Source organism: Eretmochelys imbricata, chromosome 9, assembly GCF_965152235.1.
Source record: "Eretmochelys imbricata isolate rEreImb1 chromosome 9, rEreImb1.hap1, whole genome shotgun sequence".
In the NCBI taxonomy this organism is placed as follows: domain Eukaryota; kingdom Metazoa; phylum Chordata; order Testudines; family Cheloniidae; genus Eretmochelys; species Eretmochelys imbricata.
The window spans coordinates 99000116-99018761 of NC_135580.1; the positions used below are offsets into that span (position 1 = coordinate 99000116).

Genomic DNA, 18646 nt, shown 5'->3' on the forward strand with positions numbered 1-18646 from the left:
TGTCAGCAACACGGTGTCTACACGGGCACCGCCTCGACCTAACTACATTGACCTAAGCGCCACGCCTCTCGTGGAGGTGGAGTTGTTAAGTCAGTGTCGTGGGTGAATTTCATCGTGGGGAGCGACATTTCAGTGTAGATGTTTACAGAGTTAGGTCAACATAAGCCTTACATCGACCTAACTGTAGTGTAGACCAGGCCTTAGCTGCAATTCATGTGTATTTTAGTGCTGTTTTATCATCTCTGTCTGGGGAAGGAATATTTGGTAAACGGTGTTTGGATAGGAATACTGAGGGGTGGTAAATGTCTGGTGTGAAGTCCTGTCCTCTAAAGCTACTTAATCAAATCACCTAGGTTTTCCAAGGATGTGGACAGCCTAAAACGCTGACGCAGGGCCGGGCCTCTCGCTCAGTCTCTGAAAGTGGCTTCAGTGCTCGCTTTAGACCCTACAACCCGGAGGAGCGGCCAACTACAGCTGCTGGTACGAGTTTGGATAGACTGGTGAGTGCCTGTTGGCCTGTCTCACTGATACTGAACAAGGGCTGTTCATAATAAACACATTGTGCTTTGTCACCCTCCGAGCTAGCTTTGGCAAGCTTAAAAGGCAGGTTGTGTAGGTGAGAGGCTCAAGTAAATTGGGGGCGTCTGTGCATGTCCCAGTCTGTATCTTTGCCAGTCCATAACCTGATGATCTTTTTAAAAGTAGTTGAGGAAACTTGCAACTTTCTTATACTCTTTAAAGGGTGTAATCTGCGTACAGCTCTAGACAGGAGCTAGCTCAGCGCTTGTATTTCAGGTAAGTGCCTCTGTTAGTGGTTTCACACATGAATAATGTCGTGTTTGAAAATCTTGTTTTTAATTTTGCATTTAAAAACTCCCTAGAGGCCACTGATTCTGATGAAACTCCATTGATTTGCACCCGCTCGGGATCTGGCCCAAACACGTCTCTTGTTTTACAAATCTATTTTCAGCTTTACTTTTGAGAAATAAATTGGTTCACATTGATGTTCTATATTGTGCTTCCTTTTTAAAATAGGTTACTGATGTGAAAGAAAAACTGAAGCAAGCCAAAAAGTTTTGGTCATCTCTCCCTGGCAACATTTGTAATGACGAGAAGATGGCTGCTGGGCGTGTCATTGAGGATGAGTGTTGGAATGGAAGTGCCAAGAGCAGGTCTGGATAAGCTTAACTGAGCTAACTTCCTTCATGTCTGACCTTGTAATTCAGACCTTCAGAACCTGTCTGGTTGTGGGTTGGCTGATTATCTAGCTCAGGGTCTTATATGGTGCCTGTCGCCATAGTACTCTTGAATGTATTTATCTTCACAACTGCCTGTGAGGTAAGGTGGTAAAATGGTAACTGAGGCAGAGAATCTCTAAGGATAGCGCTTGCAAAATTGCCTTAGCAGCTTAGTCCCACTGAAAGTCAATAATAGTTAAGCACCCTAGTTGCTTTAAAAAAAAATGTGTAGCTAAGTGACTTGCCCAGACTCACACAAAGTCTGTGGCAGAGGTGGCAGTTGAACCCAGGTCTCTCAAGTCTTAGGGTAATGCCCTCCTCACAGGACCACCCTGCTTCTCATCTGGCTGACCTCTAGATTCCTGCTGTTCATACAGGCTCAGGGATGTAGGGTCTGTTCCAGGGATCATGGAGCACTTCTGGCAGGTAGGCCAGGGTGGGATTGCTGCTGAGAATCAACCCTGCCAGAAACCTGTGATGATGGTCAGCATGTTTTTCGTAAGTGACATGTCTCCTCTAGGGTTGGGAACCTACATGAAGGTTATTGTCGGAACAGAAATCAGAGGGAAGGAAAGAGACAAGTGAATTTGGTTGGCGTTGTCAGTGTTTTAGGTCTTACCTTACACTCCTGAGGTTAGCAAAAGAACCCGTTGAAATTCTTCACACACTTTTTTTTTAAATGGCCTCTCTTTTTGAAAAAAGAACTTTTGGGGGGACATTATTCATGTGGTAGAAATGTTCTGTCTTTCCCCAAAACTTTTCCCCGGTTTTTTTAATTGACTTTTTATTTTTAATCCTGTGTCAAAGTTTTTTGTTTACCGAAACCCCAAGCAAAAGAAGGAAGTTTTTTTAAAAAGTGACAGGTTTCAGAGTAACAGCCGTGTTAGTCTGTATTCGCAAAAAGAACAGGAGGACTTGTGGCACCTTAGAGACGAACCCATTTATTTGAGCATAAGCTTCCGTGAGCTACAGTTACAGCTACATCCGATGAAGTGAGCTGTAGCTCACGAAAGCTCATGCTCAAATAAATGGGTTCGTCTCTAAGGTGCTACAAGTCCTCCTGTTCTTTTTTTAAAAAGTGAGAAAAAGTTGCTTGAAGCTTTGTGGAAAATAGACCAATTTTGAACCTGTGAAATGAAAACAGTGTGGAAATTTTTGCAGAATGGTTATCGGGGTTTGTTTTGGTTTTTCCCCAACCAATGGGAGTTTTGCAATCGACTTCTATGAAAGCAGGAGCAGGCCCTTTATGCAGAATTTAAATTTCATGAACCTCTATAAAACTCAGCTTCCCTGCCTTTTGGGTCGTCTTCTCAATAAATAGTGCCAGTATCTGCCTCTGCTGGTAGCTTATCCCAGGCATTAGATGCCATTGATCTTCTACTCACCAGGGAAACCTTCTAACTGGTCACTGGTGAGTAGGCCAATGTAGCAGCTGAAAGAGGTGGAGTTTTTGCTGCATCAGCTGAGGTGGAGGGGGCATGTTGGGGAAGCGCTGGTCGTCCCAGCTAGGGAAAGTAGAGGATCCCTCCCCACCCTTTGTACCTCCTGCACTCTATACCCTTAATATGTGGATGTTTCAAATCCTGTCACTATCCTCCTATGCTGCACTGCTCTGAAAAGATGAACGATCAATAAACTGTCACACCTAAATCTCCCTCCAAATTTTCTACAGAACATCTAACCACAACAATGATGTTAAACACTGAACATTAAGGCCCAAATTCAGGACAGCGCTTAAGAATACACTTAAAATCCATTCCAATTTAGAACAGCATTTAAGTACAGCGCTTAATTTTAGGCATGTGCTTAAGTCACATTGACTGGCATCGCATGCTCACAGTCTAGGCAATGGAACATTTGCTTTAGTGGGAGTTAAGCAAGTGCCTAAAGTTAAGCACATACTGCTGTTCTTGAATAAGGATGCTTTCCTGAATCAGGGTCTAACTTCTGATACTTACAAACATGAATTTTAAAGAATAAATAATCTTTAACAAAATTAGGTTAAAAAAAGTTACTTTTCTCAAATTCTTCACTTTTGTTTTGATCTAAAGTAACCAGGGTTTGTATCTTCGCTGTACATCGTCGTGCTCTCAACCAGCATGTTCCCTCTAACCTCTTGTCAGACTGATTCTGGCCACCCCAGTGCTTGGGAAAGACTAATATAAATTCTTCTCCAATCTCGCCCTTTAAAACAAATAAGTAATATTGTTTCACAACATCTGATCTTACAAATCTGATTACATGTGTCATCTTTCTGCTAGAGTTGAGCAAATTGGATGTTCAGTCCCTCAGTCACTACATCTTCTGTCGATCTCCCCTATAAATCACTAATACATCCTTTGTTTATTGAGGAAACTGAAGTCTTAGCTTTCATATCCTGAGAAATAACATTCATGCAAGCAAATTCTGATCTCAGTTATGCTGGTGCAAATGCAGAGTAACACTGTTGCCTTTGATCCAGACTGACAGTGAGCTCAAACTACACTGTGCTGACGTGTCATATAGCCATAAAGATGAAGGATCATGGAGATTCTCTTTATTGTCCAAAATGATGGCGAATCCTTTTCTGTCCTCACAAGCCGTTTTACTTCAGGGGGCCTGGTATTTTTCTCTTTTTATACAGAAAGGAAAATCCTGTTTCTTGAAAATCCTGAGTGAAAACAGGCCTATATTCAAAGGGTGTCAGAGAACTCTCAGAACCTCTTAACACACCTTATAACACAATGTGCATCTTTATAATGGAAAGATTTCCTTTTTAGGTACGTCTTTGCAGTGACTGGAAATGGTTTAGCCAATCAGGTGAATAATCCTGAGGTAGAGGTTGACATTACAAAACCAGATATGATGATTCGTCAGCAAATCATGGCCCTTCGGGTGATGACCAATAAAATGAAGAATGCTTACAACGGAAATGATGTTGACTTCCTTGATATAAGTAAGTGTGGGTTTTAACTGGGTTGGTTATACGGAGGGAGCTGGTAAAAGTTCAGGTGCACTACTGAGCATCTAAGTGTAGGGGGCTGGAAATGAAGCCCACGTAATACCGTTTGGATCTGAACTTTCCTCGTGCTCAGAATTCACCCCTATCCGGGACAGCACTTAAGCACAGGCTTAACTTTTGGGGCGTGTTTAAGTTTCAGTGGCTGGAGTCCTGTGCTTAGATTCCACGGGCCCTGGAGCATTTTACAGTTTAAGCAAATGCCTAAAATTAAACACCTGGGGGAAGGAGTCACTGGACTTGGTTTTTCTGCTCGTTGGGTTTGGTGTTCTGGTTCAGGGCCTTTGAAAGGAATACAAGCAAAATCTGTTGGTTTCTTGTAGGTGATGAAAGCAGCGGGGAAGGAAGTGGAAGTGGCTGTGAATTTCAGCAGTGTTCTCCCGAGTTTGAGTTCAATGTAACCGAAGTTACTGGGAAAACTAACAAGATTGATAAAAACACGAACACTTCTGCTGCTGCCAGTGTTGGTCTATCACAAGCAGCTTTGTTCTTTAGCATCTTATTCTTGGCCATGCAAAGACAATGGAGATAATTATGCAACTTAGGCGGAAAAGACTTTATCATCAGAATTAAAAGGCACCTGTTTTCACTTTTATACCATCTAGTGACTTTGCTTTTTAAGTTAATGGACAACAGTGTACAGTTTTTACTATGTGGCCACTGGGTTTAAAGTATTGATCTTTCTTTTTTTCACTTGCTATTCTGGAAATAACGCTGACGTGGACTGTTAGTCTGTCCTGTTCACCAAGAATCCATGTTAACGGTGGCTAACAAAGTGTATATACAGACCTGTAGTTAGCTATGCATTTGTGTTATTATCACTTGCCTTTTTAAAAAAAATTATTTTACCACATTTCTTACAAGAAAAACAGGGTCCTATCTCGGCATGTAACAAGTATGTGTTTCTGAAATATGAAATATCTGTACAGAAGCAAGTTTTATTTATCATGTTATGTTACGGGGGAAAAAATAATAACCCAACAAGCAAAAGAGATGTTTCATGTAATTAACTTCCCATTTATTCATGTTACGTTAGTTGCCTTATCTGGAGAGAAGTGGAGGTAATTTGTCTTTATTCAATAGAACAGAATGTGAAGGCATAATTGGTCTATAAGCCATATGCCCCATTTGCATAAAGCATTAATACCAGGAGCAGGTTATACTTCCTTTACAGGAAGTCTGGTTAAATTAGAAGAGACTACAGAGAATTACAGTTTCACATAAGCTAAGAAGAGCTGTCAGTTGTTCCTCAAGACCCTGGTGATTAGCTATAAACCCCGTACACCAATTCTACACCTACACACACCCACACACACTCTTCAGCAGGTAGTGTTCAGTCGGATGCAACTCACATTGTTGCTGATGCCAATGCCAACATGTGTTCTGTCTGCAAATTTGTTTAGTTGAATGTTGATGATGTTTAGGGATCTTTTTTATATAAGATGCTTTTATATGAGAGTTTGTTTCCCTCTGATCAGACGGTCAAGGGTTAAGACTGGCCAAGTAGCATGGCAGCAGCACATTGCATCTGACAGACCTGAGTTTAAGAATGGGCTTGGGTGGGTGAGCTTGACCGATTCCACCTGATAGGAGAGTCCCATGCAGTCACTTCAGAGGATTGGTAGAGACCACACAGTTCTACTGGCCAAGGCACCAAGTGACCATAGTGTTGGCTATGCAGGAAGTCCCGCCTTTCCACGTTCCCAGCTGGAACGGTTTTGTGGTAAGTGGCAAGTCATAAATAAAAGAAATATATATTTTTAAAAGGAATGAAATCACTTTAAAAGAGTTACTAAAAGTCTGCAGAAAGACTAAAAATTATTCTGCAAATCTCTTCCTGCTTTTGGACAGCCATTAGAATCTGGCTGGATGCTTCCAGCCATGAGAACAATCTACAGAGAGAGGGTTTTGTTATATTCCAGCCTTGTGTTGCAAGGATAATTTTCTATTTTTATATTGAAACATTAACTACTTGTTAGCTCAGGGTCAGCATTTTATTCAACTTTATTTTCACACCAAATTTCTGCAATACTATAAAGATCGAATATTCGTGGCTGATATGAACAATCCTGGAGGCTTAATTTTACTAGAAGTAGCCAGTTATTTATTAAAACATGATGTTAGTAGAATATTCATATTCTGGCTATATTTTTTCTTTAGAAAACAAATCACGGAAGCATAAAATTGAAAAGGTTATAAATTTATGTGTGGGAAAAAATGAATTGTAAATAGCTAAGTTGCCTTGTGAGGAATTGGAAAATGTGCTGATACTTAGAAACTACCTCAGTTCTGAGGAATTTCCTTCCTAGCTTTGAGTGCTATTACATTTACTTGGTAGAAATGAATCTGGTCTCCAATATGTAGCTAAAAGAGTTATCCCCATAGACCTCGTTAGATTGTTTTTAATTTAGAGCATTGAACGAAGGCCAGCTGTTTTCTTTCAGCTAAGTTCCCGAACAAAGAGAATTTCTGAATTAAATATTGCTGATGGTTTCCATGACTTTTACTGATTTGTTTGGTTTCATGGCATTTTTCTGTTGCCCTTTAATTATTTAAACGGTCATATTCATTTGAATTTTAATTCTGAAATAAACAAACCTTAGATACACTACCATTGTAAATCTATCACAGTAAGGTCTGACTGGATAACCCTTCTGGCTTATACCCAGTTGGCAGATCAGAAAATTAAACTAAGAAAAAAATTAAATTATTTCAGAGAATGAGATGGAACAAAAGCCCTTGTATTCAGAACAGCTGACTTTTCCAAGATCTCCATTTTTGGCATATAAGTGTTCAGATGTAAGAAAGTTACTTGTAAATTCTCCTGCTTTTGAACAGTCTGCCCACTATGTACCTAACCAAAAAAAAATGTTTCTGAATTGATATTTATCATTTTACAACTAATTGCTTACTAATTATTATTCATTAGTTTTGTAAAAGCGAACAATGCAAAGAACTGACACGAGTTTTAAACTTGTCTAGTGATAGATTTTGTTAATAACAAACCTCCACTATATAAAAGGACAAATTGTCATCTGGAGCCTCGGAAACCAGAGTAAACGTAAATGTAGAACGATAGAAAGTTGTGTTTCTGCTTTGATTTTGTGTTGCGTGTGGAATCGGTTTACAGCCCTAGGTACAAATTCAGTAGGCCTCTTAATGGGTGGATGTACTGATTGAGACACGGCTAGCCGCTGAAGACACTTGTTTTACATTTGACCCAATTATTTTTATGTAAACATTAGGGCCTTTACTACATAACTTGAGTTTTTAAAAATAAATTCTTACCTCCACAATCATCAACTTCAAATTTTAACCATTGGAACAACTTACCTAGATATGTGGTAGATTCTCAATCACTTGAAGTGTTTGAATCACGATTATATAATTCTGTAAAAGGTCTGCTCTAGCTCAAACCGAAATTAGGGCTTGATGCTGAAATTGGTGGGTGAGGTTCTGTGACGTGTTATGCAGGAGGTTAGACGAGACGATCGTAATAATCCCTTCTGGCCTTAAGATGTTTGAGAAATGAAAAAGTGACACTGTGTAATGGCATTCTTTTGAATGAAACATCCATTCAGAACCTTCTTTGTTTCTCCTGGCTTTTAAGGTGGCTTCCATCTATACATTTATTAAAGTAATATGGAAAAAGACGAAATCACTGGCTAATCTGAGAACAATCAGTTTATCATTTTGTCATACCTCTCATATCATTTATCATACCTCTCTTCTTTGATAAAGTGGCCACAAGGTTTGTTGCAGTTTATACCTCTTCTGGTGCTCCAGAATCAAAGCTCCCTTCTGGTGCTCCAGAATCAAAACTCTCTTTTAAAAACTAAACATTCTAGCTTTCATGGTTGCAAAGAAAACCTGAAAATTGTAAACATGAGTGCAAACTAATACAATGTGTGCCCTTCTGAGTTTGCAGATGACCTGGAACAATACCTCTGAGAGGTGTGAACTGCCCCTAGTTGTCTTGATAGCTTGTTAACTCTGAAACCTGAAGATGCCATATTTAATGTCAGCATTTTCTGAAATGATTGTTTTAGCAGGAACGTGGGAATTCCTATATCGGATAAGACCAGTGATTAATGGACTCAGATACCCTGACAGTGGCCACTACCCGAAGTTTGCAGAACAAGGTGCAAAAAAACCTTGCAATTTAGTTGAATATTTATAACCTGTCCCAAACTGCCTCATGTGTCCACTACCCAGCTACCAAAGCTGTCAGCTTTCTGCTTGACCACTTCTACGGCCATGCGTTGTCGATTAAAAAAAGATCTCTGGGACATGGAAAATTCCGTGTGTTGGCAATGTAAATAAACTAAATGTTGGCCAAATAAATAACACAGGGGCTATTGTCCTGGTGTATTATTCATATTCAGAGATCAGGAAAATCCTGGATTTTTAAATCTAAAGGAAATGGATCATGGAGTTCTGGTCTGGTGCAGTGGCTGTTACCGAAAGTCCTAGCAGCTGTCATTTGAGTCCAGGTGCTGCAGAGAGCGCTGACCTCTAAGGGAATGTGAGTAGCAGGCTGTTTCATTACCGATGTGAATTTGTCATCTTTGGCTTTTACTAGGCTGTCTCCATCACGCGGCTTTTAGTGACACAGCTGTGACAGTGCAGCCATGTTGCTAACCGGGGCACCGCGTAGCTGCTGCTAGTCGTCCGGAGAGAGCTCTCCCGCCAGCAAATAACGTCCACCCCCAACGAGCGGCGTTTGCGTTATTGACAGGAGAGCGCTCCTGCCGACAAAGCGCTGTTCACACCGGCGCTTGTCATCGGCAACGCTTCCGTCTTTTGGGCGGGTCGCGTGTGTGTGTGTTTAACGCCTCTGAAAGAGAACAGTTTTGTCAGTCAGTTGCCAGTGTAGATAAAGCCTTATGCTGTCCTCCTTGGGTGAGATCCAGTCCGGATGGAAGGTAAAGATGTAATGAGTTAAAGGTGACTGCAGTGGCATGTCCTGCAGTTGGTAGTTGCAGCCCTGAAGCCTAATAAACAGAGGCCTACCAAATCCACGGCCGTGAAGAACACATCAGGGGCCATGACATTTTGTTTCCCCATAAAATCCGGTCTTTTGTGTACTTTTCCCTGGCGGCTGCTGGTCAGGCCCCCGGCCCTGAAGCCGGCAGCAGCGCAGAAGTCAAAGCCAGACCATGACCCCCTTATTTCTGCACCGCTGCTGGCCAGCAGCCCCGGCGCTTCCTGCAGGGGGGAGGTTTCTGGAGGTGGGTCTGACCCAGCGCTGGGAGCAGCCCCTGCAGGGGAAGAGGAAGTCCCATCTCTCCCCAGCCTGGCCAGGAGCCCAACTTACGGTAGGAGCCCCCAGCCCTGCCCCTCCCCAACTCCGGGCCCAGCGTCAAAGGGGCCTTGGGCTGTGGGGGGGAATGACCACAGAAATCTCTTTCCCCCACCCCCCCGCCCCCAAACCATGGCACCCTGGACAGTCATCCACGTCGCCTACCCCGCAAAAGTAAGGCCCCCCCGCATACCATGCCACCCTCAGCTCTGCGTCGCTGGGGGGCGTTACGATCTTCAGAGCTGGCTGCCTGGTCAGCAGCAGCTGCTCTGCTCTGGTCCACCCAGCTCTGAGGGTCGCACCTTTGCCAGCAGCGCAGAAGTGAGGTTGGCAATAACGCAAGGCCCCTACAATAGCCTTGCGACACCCCTTACCCCCTCCCCCATAACCCCACACAGCTACAACACCCTGAAATTTCATGTTTATCTGAAACTGTGAAATTTACGATTTTTAAAATCCTGTGACCATGAAATTGACCATGAATTTGGTAGGGCCCTACTAATAAAACTACTGCATTTTCCATTATTTTAAGGCTACCCGTTAGCCACTTAAATGCCACGTTTGTGTGCTTTTTTGTTACATACTTACATGTGCAGCTGCCTTTTGGAAATTCATGTTCTGTAGAATCTGAGCATTCACATATCCACCTCCAGGGGTGGGCAAAAGTCACTTGTATCCAGTTGCAATTTGTTTTATGGTGTTTTATTTTATACATGGCAGGATCACATTAAGCTGTCTCAGCGGATAGTCAGAGTATTACAAAGCATGCCCAAAGCCTAACTTTCAGGTGTGAACTAACATGTTCTGACTGCTTGTCCGTCTGCATGTAATTGTATAGGCTGCTATACTGTGCTCATTTCATGGTCTAACCAAGGAACACAGCAGACAAGAGGGCCTACCCATGGTGATCTTCTCCGCCCCAGGTGTCTCTGAGAGATGTCCAAAAATTTTCTAGGAGGAAAGCTGTGTCAAAAAGGTGAGTCTTGCAATGTGTGCTAATGTTGGTGCCTTTTCGCAGGGCAGTTTTAAAGTCCTGGATCAGTCACCAAGAATTCTATTCTGTGTGGGTTCTTATACCTCCCTCATTCTATACAGATTCTTATACCCTAATCAGCATACTAATATTGAAGTGCTTGAGATGTGATTTGCTTTCTCAAGGATACAGAAGCAATCACCCAGAAATAGAGGATTAGGATTCAGAACCTTCAGATTCCTAAGCCTGGGTTCAGTCCTCTGGATCTCAGCCACCCTAGGAAAGGGAGAGAGAGACAATTTTGTCGTTTCCATCAGCTGTCAAGCGGGTGAGAGACTTGTGGTTATTAACGAGCCACAGTGTTCTTTGTAAGCATGGCTCCATGAAAAACAGGGAATTTTGCAAAAATGTCCATTTCCCCCCATCAAAATGTTGGCAACTTTGACCAGCTGTATCCATAAATCTCCCCGAGTCCTGCCCAAACTCAAGTAATTCTCCTCACTCCAAAAACCGTTCTTACTGTTTCAGGGTAGTGTGGTATTTTTCACTTCCTGCCCTAAACTGTTGTGTTAGTGTTGCCCTGCACTGTTGAATCTCTGCCATGTCCTACCCCCACAGTGATTGCACTTCAGTGGCTTGAAGCGATCCTTGTATATGATTTGTGAATCATTTTGAGATGACATCAGTGGGGGCTACATAAATATAAGGCAATGGTAGCAATGATTTTCATGTCATGTCTTTGTTTGGTTTGGGTGATGCTCTGCATCACTGTTGTTCAGGGAACAGTTCTGTTTCAAAGCTGCAATTTCAATGCAGCATATTTAACACATTTCTCTGGCATAGACGGTTGAAAGATGTGTAACCTTGCAGAGGCAAATGTAACTCTTTATGGGCATGCTTTAATGTTTGGTCACCTGTGCTTAAACCACTGAAAAGGATTAAATCGATCAAGACTCCTTTTTATATTTACTGATGCAAAAGCAGAGCAAGAGCCATTTAAAGGAAGAGAGGTCTGGCCACTGGCCTGTTTCCCTGCTCACCATTCTCTTAAGAGATGGGATGGAGCATAGAATTCCTGCCCAACAGTCCCCCTTGAAGAGGGAGAGCAACCAGATGATGAGCTCCAAAGGCCAAGGAAGGGTGCAACTGAGGCCAGAATGTAGCAGGAATTGGGGATACCACGGCTCTCATGAAATTAAAAACAAACCTGGAGGTTGTGTGGGCTGGTTGAGAGCAGGGTATTCAGTAACTTCCTGCTTGTTTCAAATTCCTCCCTGTCAGGTTGTCTAAAGGTATTGGACATCAAGTCCTGATTCAGTGCAGGTGGATTGAAAGCAGGGCCCAAATGGTTCCCGCAGTGCAAGCAGGCATGCTCCTGTTCAGAGGAGACAGCAGTCAACTCTAGACTCTCCTAAATCCAGCTCTTTTCCTTTCCCCAACCCCCTCCTCCCTAAAAAGGGCAAAGACACCCTGCCCTGAGTGGTGAGGAATTGATTCCCATAAGGAGCTCTTTCTTCCCTCTTTCTGCTTTGCACCCCAGCCTGCTCTTCCTTTAGAGCTCTCTCCCGCATAGCAGGTCAGTCACTGCACTGTCATTCCTTTGTGTTTGGTTGCTGCTCTTTTCAGTCTCTTCATCCCCCAGACTGTTCTTTGCAATGGGTCCTCAATTAAAGACCTTCATGTTTTCATTCCCTGTGTCTCCAACTTTAACTGTTTGGGATGAAATTTTCCATGCAAGGTGTCTGCTTCAGGTTGATTTATTTTTTTTCCAGCCAAAATGATTTAGCCATTTCTGAGAATGAGATTAGGGAGAAAATACCTTGTTTAACCCATGTTAAAAAAAAAATAAAATAAAAAATCTTACAATCATTTCTTTGAGACACTCCAGTACCTCCTTACTTTGGAACAGGGGCTTGAAATTTGGCTGAAGGGTTGCCTTTGTGTTCCGGAATGAGCCTTTTGTGTTCCTGTGATAAAATGCCCAAATTTGGCCAAGTTGTCCACCTCTGGGGGAAATACTTCAGAATGGGATATGGACGAAATAACATCTTGAGGTCCTTTCCGGGCCTACATTTTGTGATATCAAAACATGTTCTGTTACAGTGTTTGTTGCGGCACGTTGGCAGACTTCAAAAACATTAAACTAAACTATGGTGCTTACTGAGAATATAGTTCATAATGGGGTGATAGAACACTGAATTGCATGCGATTCTGAACGATTGTGGATTATATTCTCTTGATATGCAAGCGTAACCTCAATAGGGTTAGTCAGTATGTGGAGTGTTGTATTCAGGCCAGAGGCCAAGGAGATAAGGAAGTATTAAAAACATGCATTGTCTTGGGATAGACCTTTTGTATTCTAGTTCAGTGATACTCGGACCTCAGTGGTTTAGGAGCCAAATTAGAAATCAGCATTACCCCAAAGTAGTGTGAATTCATTGTTGAATTTTCTCTCTCTCTCTCTCATTCTCACAGCAAAATGACTGCTCACGTATTGTTTTATCAATTACAATTTGTTAATAGAGTAAAAGCATCCGGATTGCTTAATAACTTAGGCTGGTTAATAAAATCACAGCGTTTTAATACCATGCGCTGCAAAGAGCTGCAGGAGACGCATTAAAGAGCTGCTTGCGGCTTGAGAGCCTCAATCTAAGTATCACTCCTCTTGTTAGCTAAAAGCTTTACTATTAAAAAAAATGTGATGCATTAAATGCCCTGGGCATTACATACAGCAAAACTCTGATGCTAGACATTCTGTTGAAAGCGATAATGTTGACACACAAGCTATATACCTTTTCTTTAAATGCCAAGATATAATAAACTCCCCATGGGCAGACCGATTTAATGTTTCCAGCAGATGGAAGGATCCAAGTGCTCCAGCATGTACAGAGCAGATAAACAGGAGTTTTCCTTCAGCAGAACCGGGAAGACATTATGTATACAAACAGGAAAAGATGACAGCTATGTAAGAATTAGGGAGTACTATGCTTGCTCCCTACACAGGTTAGGCAGCAGAAGCTATCTGGTGAGAAGAGTACAATTAGTCCTGTGCTGACATGCTGGATCATACTGTTTGGGGAACAAAGACCTTGCAGTAAGTCCATAAGACAGTGGATGGTGGCCAAGCCAGCACTATGACCCAGCCAGGCTAAGTACATAGCTGGTATCATTCGTTTATGCTGCACTATGCTCATGGGTAGACAGAGGCTCATTCAGCCTTTCTGACTACTTTGAGGCAAAAGTGAAAATGTGTTTGTGCGAGGAGGGCAGACATTACTGGAAACAAGTGGCCATTTTCTTCACTACCTTAGGTCCGCACTACCTCAGAACTGTGGTATGTTGCCTCAGGTGAATGTTGACTTGCTGGAGTTTGGGACTGAAGGCTGGGACTCCTGGGTTCTGCCGCTGTTTTCCTGTGTGAGACCTTGGGAAAGTGATTCCACTGCTCTGTGCCTCAGTTTACACTTTTGTAAAATAAGACCAATACTGACATCAGCAGTGCATTGAGACTTGGGAAGAAATCCTGACTCCATTGAAGTCAATGGGAGCTTTGCCATTGACTTAATTGGGGCTAGCACCCGGTAGTGTTTTTTAAAGTGCTTGGAGTTCTTCAGATAAGTGTTCACTGAAGTGTAAAATATTCTCATGGTACAAACTTGGGGGTATTTTCCTCACAGTTTGTATAGATTGTAAGCATTTTGCAAGCATTAAGAATATAATCAGGTTTGTATCAACAACTAAAGGGGCTGAATCCGGAACTGTGGTTCACTTAACTGTGTGCATGGCAATATAAAAGGTCTCTTTCATTAAGAATAGGACTGGTGACTTCCTGGCCTAACCGGTGCTGCTTTCATTTAATACAGATATGAGAGAGAAACACGCTTCAGCATAAGTTTGCCCCTCACCCTAAAATCCAGTGCAAAAAGGTAACCTTGGACGATGGGTGTTACTAGTTGTAGGAATCTGTTAGGTAGATGAACAATGCATCCACTGTTTTCCTCACCTTCCTAACTCCTGTGCTCCTCTTGTATCTTCTAGTAGCTTGTCTTCAATGGGGCAAGTGGTTGGGTGTAAAGCTATGCACATGGGTAAGTGGCCTGCAGCACCTCGAGGTCCCAGTCGAGACTGGAGAGCTCATTTAGTAAAGTACTGTGCAAACACCTGGTAAGAGACCGTTCCTGCCTGGAACAGCTTTCTGTCTAAACAGACAGGAGAGAGACAGGTTGGAAGTGACTTGTCCAAGGACACATTTGCTCTGTGCACTACAGCACGCTGCCTTTCACTACCACCACCTTCTTCTCAGTCCATTCAGTGGAAATGTAACTTGAAAGAAATATGCAAGTATTTATTTGGTGTGAGTAACTCCTCTGCTGAGACGGGCTGGCTTGACCTCCTTTCGGAGCCCATAAAGGCTTCGCCTTGCTTTGCCACAGAAGCCTGATGTGACTGAACAATCTGCGGAGTGATCAGCTGCTGTTGGCTAAGAGTCCAGCTGACCGACCTGCAGTCTATACATTAAAAAATGTAATATTCTTTTCAGCTAAATACTGTTGCTCTTAGGTCAACTTTCTAAAAGGCTCAATAGGTTATACTCTTAGATGGGCTAAGTGAAGTTGATACAATTGCATGCTGTAGTTTTCATACATTGAGAGTTGAAGTAAAGAAACCAAAAAATAAGGACCAGGAAGGGAAAAGACACAGAGAATCCTGTTCTTTGTCCAGTCTTTAATCTCACTGTGTGACCATCCTCGCTCGCTGTGCTCCACCCATGGCATGGATCCAAAGACAATGTCATTTTAAACCAACCAAAACTGAAATCCTGACTGGTATCTCCTGACTTCCCAGCATGAGAGAAAGCTGAGAGAGATGCAAGGAAGCAGAAAGCAAAGGCCGCGTGGGCGGTTCTCTCTAGCCCACTTATGCATGCTGTGTTGGAGGCACATGGCTTTAAAGGACCAAAGCCTCCCTGTTCTGTGACTGGATGTTGGCAAATTTTGCTGAGCTCATTTATTTTCCATTGCAGCAGCAGGCTTTCTTCGAGCGTTGCCAGTCTACTAGTGAGTTTTGCAGTAATGCCCCATAGAGGCATCATCCATTTTATTTCATGTTCCCTTAACTGGGTGCTGACCTTGTAAATAAAACAAATGTTATCGCTACAATCCTTTTTGGACGATGCTTTTTGTTTCAAGGGCATTTGCTCTTGGCATGTTTCCCAAAAACACATTACTGACACGTGCCCATTCCGAGCAGGTCTGACAATCATCATCCAAAGTGGGAGAGCCATTGAATCACAATTTGGATTTTAAGAATAAACAGGGGGGTCTGCGCCATGGGGGTATAAACCTGGGTGTCCATGAAAGGTTTCTGGCTGCATCAGATGACTATGCAAGGAACTGAAGTGGATTTGAGGCAGCCTGTCATAACAAATATTCACGCAAATGTCACCACCAGGATTAACTTTGCTAACAGATTTTGAATGCTATTTCCCCCCCTTTAAATCATTAACAAACATTAAGCAATAGAAGCTAAAAAGCTATACTTTGGTCTGGCACAGGAATCACTGGCGGAGAATCTATGGCCTGTGTTTTGCAGGAAGTAAGACCGATGACCATAATGATCCCTTCTTGCCTTAAACACTGTGAAGATTTAAGTACCTTCAAACCCAGCTGTCCAAAGAACGAATTAAACATGACGTGGTGGGATTAATTTCCGGTGCTCCTAAGAAGATGGGTATTTCATTATCCATAAGCCAACGAACCCCATTGGCACAGCTAGGGTTGTGTTCTGTGGGCATTCTGGCTGAGTAAGCCTGAAACCTGCAGGCGGGCCTTGTTAATTTTTTCCTTTCCTACTGATTTCTCCAAAAGCTTTTATTTTCCTAGGGATGAATGAGAGTGACAGCACTTGATTCTTTGGGGCCCAGAGCAGATAGGTGATGATAGGGAATCTCCTGCTTACTAACCACGAGAGCTAATCGTTCAAAGACAGGCATTCTTCTCTGTATTATTGATGTGCTCATCTTAATATTTCTGCCGGTCCTTGTTCTTTTATCTTGGGTTAGAGATTTTGGAGTCTGTAAAACATGCTGCAAAAGTCAGACTACAGAACATCAGCAGAACTCTTTGGGCCAAGCACTATCTTCAGCTACCCTGGCTGGCTACACTTGGCTTCAGTTAGATGCCCTCTTGACTCACCCGTTCTCTTCCTCGTCCTTTCCCTGCCTGGGTTTCTTTCTTTTTTCTTTTCTTTTTTTTTTTTTTTGGGTGGTGGTGGGGAATATTGACACTAAATAAATTTCCATCTATTTTCAAAGTCATGACAAACCAAATGAACTGACCCCAACTCCCTGCTCTAACTGAATTCAGGCCGTGTTAAGGCTGTGCCTTGCACCTTCGTGGACTCTCTTCCCCTTTAGTCAGTTTAATGTCACTTTTGCTGCTGCAATAAAGGAAGTCCGGAGGCTTTGGGAGCAGTCTTGCAAGCCTGAGAAATCCTACTAAAGACACAGGCTGTTGGGTAACACCATGGACTTCAGTGAGAAGGCACTGATGCAGGGGGGAACATGACTAGGCCTTTTTCCTGCGGAGTTGGCCTCATGTGGACATGGGTGTTAAGTGAATGCAGTTAATACCAATAGGATGTATCTTGGGTTCTCCATAATGAGAGTAAAAAGTGATGCTCCTGCTGAGAGTGTAGGTGAGTGTAGACAAGAAGAGCGGAAACCTCTTGTAAATAGCTCCCCAAGCAAATAACTGCAAACAGTTGCTCTCCTGTTAAAATGTAACCTTGATGGTGCACTCATCTGTTGAGTGAGGACAACGTTCTAGTTAAGCCTCTAATTTGCGGCAGTAGTTTCATTTCTGTCCTCTTCCAAGCCGGGCAATACTTGCATAACACGTCTGAGTGTTTTTATGAGAACACATCAGTTTAAATAGGTTTTCTTCTTTCAAAATTAGTGGCAGACTTTGGCCATCCAGGTTGCAGTTTAACTGCACCAGATGTCAAGTGCTGCTCAGCCAAGATCAGTGAGTAATCCAAAGGAAATATGATTAATTTCAAAGGAATGTGGTCAATATTTTAGTGTTTTTGGAACTTTTAATGTACAGAATATGTAGTGCTCCAGCTTGGCTTATTAACTTTAGCTTTTGAAGCAGTGATTTCATTAGTCTATTAAAATTATTAGTTTTAATTTATTTTAAAGTACAGGCCCTGGAACAATATTAGTTGTTTAAATGTTCTAAAACACTGCACCGTGGCAGGAGCTGTTAGTTTAGGGCCTGATCCTGCCAACTTAGGTTCATCCAATTCCTACTTAGGGACTGATCCAACTCCAATTAAAGTAAATGGAATGACTCTTACTGATTTCAATTGAGCCTTTATCATGGCCCGTTTCATGTAGCTTCAGTACAGGGCTTAAATGAAGCACTTGTGTAATTCCTTCATGCTGGGGTGAATTTAACCCTTAATGAGCACATTGGTAGCCAAAGTAAAATATCTGCTCTGTTCCATCCCCAAATTAATAAATCATGCTACAATGACCGTACCCAAATTTCCACCCTAATACTCCCGCTCTGTTACGCTTGTTGATTTCAGCAGAGTCACGGCAGGGAAAGGTGTAACACAGTTCAGATTCAGGCCCATTCATTAAAACCCATTTCTGTAGGAAAGTGAGACTAATGTCTAGATACATTAAAAATTGCATCAGCTTCCTATAGTTATGAAATAGCTAAAAAGTGCTGGTAACCATTTGAGCCATACTGGAGAACTGGACACGGTTTGTGGAAATGTTTTTTTTATGATGATGATGATAATGTCATTTGAAAACAACCAGCAAAAAAATAATTATTTTTAAAGTGAGTCAAAAAATGACTTATCAAAACATTTCAAAGCTGGGTCCATCCTGCAGAGGCCAAAATGAACCCCTTTTCTGTATTTTGCACCACAAAATAAAACTGTAATATTTTTATCAAGATATTTAAATCAAAATGTCCATTTACATTTAAGTTGCTATTGAAATAGTTTGATTGCAAAACCCACACTTACTAAAAACTGAGATATTTGGTAAAAGAGAGTAATTTGTATTTGTTTATTTATTTTGCAAAATTTAGTTTTGTAAGGACTTTTCCAGTTTTGGT

The 18646-nt window shown here is 42.2% G+C and overlaps 1 protein-coding gene across 1 annotated transcript in view; it reads left to right on the forward strand.

The window, feature by feature from the left end:
* GPC4 (glypican 4) overlaps positions 1–18646 on the forward strand; it is a 171830-nt gene that overhangs the window by 102048 nt on the left and 51136 nt on the right. Inside the window, exons 6-9 of the mRNA XM_077825571.1 lie at positions 354–500; positions 1036–1172; positions 3998–4173; positions 4560–4699. Of these exons, the coding sequence (XP_077681697.1) occupies positions 354–500; positions 1036–1172; positions 3998–4173; positions 4560–4699 (600 nt within the window). The remainder of the gene's footprint in view (positions 1–353; positions 501–1035; positions 1173–3997; positions 4174–4559; positions 4700–18646) is intronic.